This window comes from Rhinoderma darwinii (assembly GCF_050947455.1).
Source record: "Rhinoderma darwinii isolate aRhiDar2 chromosome 11 unlocalized genomic scaffold, aRhiDar2.hap1 SUPER_11_unloc_20, whole genome shotgun sequence".
Taxonomy (NCBI): Eukaryota; Metazoa; Chordata; class Amphibia; order Anura; family Rhinodermatidae; genus Rhinoderma; species Rhinoderma darwinii.
The window spans coordinates 536,401-541,858 of record NW_027461852.1 but is presented as its reverse complement, the minus strand read 5'-3'; the positions used below and the strand labels follow the sequence as shown (position 1 = coordinate 541,858).

At 56.2% G+C, this 5,458-nt stretch overlaps 1 protein-coding gene across 1 annotated transcript; it reads right to left on the bottom strand.

Annotated features, from left to right (window-relative positions):
* Positions 1–452: 452 nt before the first annotated feature.
* LOC142698031 (uncharacterized) lies at positions 453–5,220 on the bottom strand. The gene is made up of 2 exons (XM_075847764.1): positions 4,298–5,220; positions 453–1,054 (listed from the first exon to the last, which is right to left on the bottom strand). Exons 1-2 carry the CDS (start codon positions 5,115–5,117, stop codon positions 453–455), a joined length of 1,422 nt encoding a protein of 473 aa, XP_075703879.1. The 5' UTR covers positions 5,118–5,220.
* Between the last annotated feature and the right edge of the window lie 238 nt (positions 5,221–5,458).

Below are 5,458 nucleotides of genomic sequence, written 5' to 3'. Positions count from 1 at the left end.
GAAGCCCCCTCAGATAGTCCTTTTTAAAGAACACACCGAATTAGCCATCTGCAAACCACCAATTACCTCCAGCCGTAAACCAGCTCGGAAGCACCGTTCACCTCTGCAGATGGCTCCAACCACTAGAAGTCCACTTCAAGGGGATAACACCCGATGAAGCCCTCCAGTGATATACCGACCACTAGAAGTCCACTTCAAGGGGATAACACCCGATGAAGCCCTCAAGTGATATACCGACCACTAGAAGTCCACTTCAAAGGGATAACACCCGATGAAGCCTTCAAGTGATATACCTTCTACCAGAAGACCACTTCAAAGGGATACCACCCGATGAAGTCTTCAACCATGTACCTTTTTTGGGGGACGCATACCCCCGATGCGACCCCCCCACCATTTTGTACTGACTGGCCTCAAGGACTCCCCCCGCCACAGCGAAACAGGCCTTGACCACCTTAAGCCTGTGAGTTCCTCCACACCACCACCGCCCTTTCTATTCCTTCTGCTATCGCCAAGCTCCAAAGATCAATGCCAACCTCGGTCAGATGAACCCCGTCACTCCTCCAGAAATTCCCCACTCCTGACTCCAAATCCCTATGCCTCACGCAAATGCCCCCGTTTTTTGCCACAAAACGGGACACCGCCCGATTAACTTTAATGCGAGCCTTATTGACTCTCTCCACAGATCTAGCTAACCGCCAATGCTTTCTTGGGACTATGTCCGACCACACTATCACCAACTTGGGATAAGATACCCACAAACACAACATATCATGTTTGGTATCCCGCACCAACTCACGAAAGGGGCGGACTCCTAAGTCATTCCCACCCACGTGCAACACTAAGACCTCCGGAACCCTATCAAGCCGAGCATATGTCTGGAATTCCGCCAACACCCTGCTCCACGACATACCTCTAAAACCCAGCCAATGCACAACCGCATCCTGTCGCGGAATGCGCAACTGGCGACCATTCGGGCGGACGTCCGCCCTCAAAGCCCCCCAGTGCACGTAAGAATGACCCATCAACCACACCAAACACGGAGGCGACTCTGAAACTGAAAAAACAATTAGGCACCACCATATAACATTTGTAAAGCGTTAACAGCAAAATTCATAACATATGGGGGCGGACATAGGACTTAAACCTGTTGGACTCCCAACGACCAATACGCCTCACCCCCTCATCATCCAACCCCCAGCGCCCCGCTTCTGTTGCTGCGCCAATCCTGAAGGAATGAGATGAATATGAGCCTGCCGCGACACCAACCGCCGTCAAACATTTTTTAAATACAGCTCCAAACTGAAACCTGGACAAAAACGACCCGTCCACCTGACGTAACAAAGGCAAATCTGGAGACCCCCTGTTTGGCGTAAACCCCCGCATGCACTCTACTGGGCACATAACCGACCCCGGGGCGCAACCCCTTCAAAGCCTGCGATACCAGAAATTCCTTCGATACATCCTGAAAGCCCCGCAACTTAAACCCAAACGCCACCGCAGACATGAACCGGTTCACCTTCGCCACTGAAAACCCCGCCTCCCAGGCGTCCCCTAACCAGTACAAAAGTGCCACCAACCTGTCTCTATCCGTATTGACGTCACCCAACTCTCTTACCCACTCCTCCCACTGCCTCCAACAAGCAGCATAAGCACTCCACGTCGTGCGCGCCAAAGACCTTTGTACCAATTGTTCTACAGGACCGAGACCAGATCCCAAAGATGCTGCGGACAAGCCAAACCGAGACGTTCCGCTCCCGGTGCCAATTGCCGAAACCGGTCCCACTGCGAGCGAGAAAGAGCATCAGCGATACAATTCCGTACACCCGGGACATGCACCGCCACCACCCACGCGTTCAACGACAAACATACCAACACTAAATGTCGCAACAATTGAACTACCGGAGGAAAGGACGCCGTGATGTTATTAATGGCAAGCACCACCCCCATGTTGTCGCAGTAAAAAACGGACCTTCTTATCCCTGAGCCTGTCCCCCCAAATGGTAGCCGCCACCCCGATGGGAAACAGCTCGAGCAGGGCCAGATTCCGCGTGAGTCCACTGGACACCCAGCTAGCCGGCCATTGACCTGCGCACCACGGACCTCCCCCGTAAGCTCCAAAACCACCCGCCCCAGCCGCATCCGTGAAAATATTCAAAACACTCGTATCCTGCGCTGGGGCCATCCATAGCGAGCGACCATTGAACTGGCCCAAGAAGTCATTCCAAACCTGAAGATCAGCACGGTACTCCTCCTTGAGCCGCACAAAATGATGCGGCGCACGCACTCCCACCGTTGCCGCCGCCAACCTCCTACCAAACACCCTCCCCATCGGCATAATCCGGCAGGCGAAATTCAACTTCCCCAGCAGCGACTGAAGCTCCCTCAGCGTCACTTTCTTCATTCTACAAGCCCGTTGAACCTCCAGCCTCAAAGCACCCAACTTATCCGCCGGGAGACGACACTCCATTGCCACCGAGTCTATTTCGATTCCCAAAAAACAAATCGTCGCTACCGGGCCCTCCGTTTTTTTTTTTTTTCGGCGCCAAAGGAATCCCAAAATCCCTCGCCACCTTCTGTAGAGCATGAAGCAAATTACCGCAAACCGGCGAACCCCCCGGGCCAACGCATAACAAATCATCTAAGTAATGGATCAACGAGTCGACCCCGGATACTCCCCTCTTTACCCACTCCACGAAGCTACTAAACGCCTCGAAGTATGCACAAGAAAGGGAACACCCCATCGGAAGGCACTGATCCACGTAAAAGGCCCCATTCCAAAAACAACCCAACAGCCGTTGCTTTCTGTATGGACCGGCAACAACCTGAACGCCGCCTCGATGTCAGTTTTTGCTAGCAGCGCCCCAGGACCCGCAGCCCGCACTAACCCCACCGCCTTATCGAATGAGGTATAAACTACGGAGCACAACTCGTGATCAATCCCGTCATTTACCGACGAACCTTTGGGATACGATAAATGTTGAATCAAACGAAACTTTCCGGGCTCGCGTTTAGGGACAATACCCAAAGGGGACACAACTAAATCTTTCACCGGCGACTCCACAAATGGCCCCGACATGCGCCCCAACGAAACTTCTTTTAACAACTTTTCCGACACGACTTCCACATGCAAGTAAGCCGATTTTAAATTTCTCCCCGTAACCGGAACCTCATAAGGAGGCGGAGGAATAACAAAACCAACACTAAACCCTTCATAAAGCAACCTAGCTGCCGCCCTATCCGGATACTCATTTAGATAAAGGGCCATCCTTTCCACCCTCACCGGCGACACCCCCTTGACCAGCCCCGTGCTGGTTCCCGGACCTCTTTTTTCGCAGACATTTTGCCGCCCCGTGTGATGCACCATTACACTCGGAGCACACGTGCTTGAACTTGCACGTGGCCCCAAACTTGCACTGGCCTTCATTGAATTGCCAGCAAAACCCCGCCTTTCCCCCGCCGCTTGGTCCACTCTGACTAGACTGGCCTCCCTGGCCACCGCTCCCGGGAACGGGCTGCCTAACCGGAGCCGTAACCCGTAACCAGAGAGCAATATCCTTCTGGTCCCACCGAATCGCCGGCCGAACCGCCTTCCGCTGACGGAATTGCTCATCATATCGCAGCCACGCCTGACCCCCATACGCCCTATGAGCCTCCCCAATAGCATCAAAATAACAAAATAACGCCGAACAATTTTCCGGCGCCTTTTCCCCTATCACACTAGCCAATATGGCGAACGCCTGCGACCAATTAACGAACGTCTGCGGGATAAGCCTATACCGCCGCCGTTCCTCCTCGTCCTTTTTACTCTCATCCCGCTTGCCCTTATCCAAATTGAATTTAGCCAGCGGCAAGAGAGAAAAAAAATTTCAACGTATCCATCTTTCCAGATCCGATCACGCACCTCCTGCTTTAAATGCGCCCCCAACGGACCCTCAAAACAAACATACACCTCCCCCCGAGCACGATCGTCCATGCGCACTCGATCGCCGTCCTTCTGTGCCTCAGTCTGCACCGACACCGCGACCGCCTCTCTAACCGCCACCACAGGACGCGCCTGCAACGATCCCACGTCCCTGGGGCCTTCCCAAACTACCGCAGGGGACACTTCCGTTACTACCGGCGCCGCGGCCCTATCAAGGCGCCCCACCAGCCCGTAAGCAACCCACTAAATCTGCCAAACCCGCTCCGTCGCGTCCGCCCGCGCCACTACCGGCCCCCGATGCTATGCTAGCAGCCCCCCCGCCGACACCCGACATAAAAATCGCTGGATAAGACAATAATGGAGTTATACACTCACCGGGCTGCACAGGCGCTGTGTTCCCGTCAGCCGGACCATCCTGACCTCGACGATAGACGTCCAGTTCACCTTCCTCCAGTTCTTCTCTCGCCGACGACTGTCCCTCCCAACGACATCTTCGGAAAGGGGATGAGGACGCGCTGACCGATGGGCCGGCAACCTGCCGCCCGACCGCCGGGACCCAGACTTCCGACCGGACCTGTTGCCTCGATGTCGCTGCAGATCTAGTCGTCCGTCTAGACGATCCTGACGAAGCCTGCCCCCTGGCCGGAACATCACCATGCGGGGCGGCCGTACCTTGCTCTCGACATCTTCCATCTGATGGGGGAGGGGTGACAGGGAGCCCAGCCTGCGACTCCCTGCTTACCGCCGGACCCCGTCGCGGCCTGGGATTCCTGCCAGGACGCAGGGCCTGGGAAGGGGCGGTCCTCCCAGCTGCCTGGCCTGCAGCGTCCGGGATCGGGCTCCCTCTGCGACGCCGTGTCCGCGGGACTACCTCCGGACTAAGGCGCTCTGGAGGTCGGGACCGCCGAGAGGGACGGGTCGACACAGCCCGCATCGCCGTCACCCCTGGCACCGCTCTCTGCCTGCCCAGCGCAGGAGCGGTTGTTGCCGACTCCCCCCCCGCCGCCATAGCCATGCTCGTAAGGGGGCCGGGGGAGGGGAGCCTGTCCCTTACAACAGACCCCGAACGCCGTGCCCGGCGTGGCGAAACGGCGTCCGGGATCCGCGTTAATGCAGCCACGGTCTCCTCCAGCCATCCGGGACCGTGGTGCACAGCAGCGGCACGCAGCCGCTCTAAAATCAGGGCCTCTGCCATTACTAAAGAGCCAGGCAACGGGGAGCTTTGCTTACTGTGTGTTACTCCTCCCGCTGCTTCCGGCTCAATGCCGAGAAACAGCGGGAAGCACAGCAACGGCCCCCCCCGCCCCCCTTAACTCCTCCCCGTCCCTCCTTCAGCTCCTTCAACTTTCCCTGACCTCGTAACATTAACCCTTTCCCTACCAGGACGGTCATGTCGGCTTCCCTTAAGCCTGCAGCTGCGTCCAGCCTCTTCTGGAAAGTTCCCTTCTGGCCTGTACATCGACATAGCACGTACACATTGCAATGCCATCTGTATGATGTGCACGGCCAGCTTCTTATACCACACCACATGGTGCT

What these genes read in the sequence shown, in the direction of transcription:
- LOC142698031 (XM_075847764.1), bottom strand. Translation starts at nt 5,117, where the DNA reads ATGGCAGAGGCCCTGATTTTAGAGCGGCTGCGTGCCGCTGCTGTGCAC. An exon ending in CACAGCGCCTGTGCAGCCCG is followed by an intron (nt 1,055 to 4,297) that starts GTGAGTGTATAA and finishes TTGTTTTTTCAG; the next exon opens with TTTCAGAGTCGCCTCCGTGT.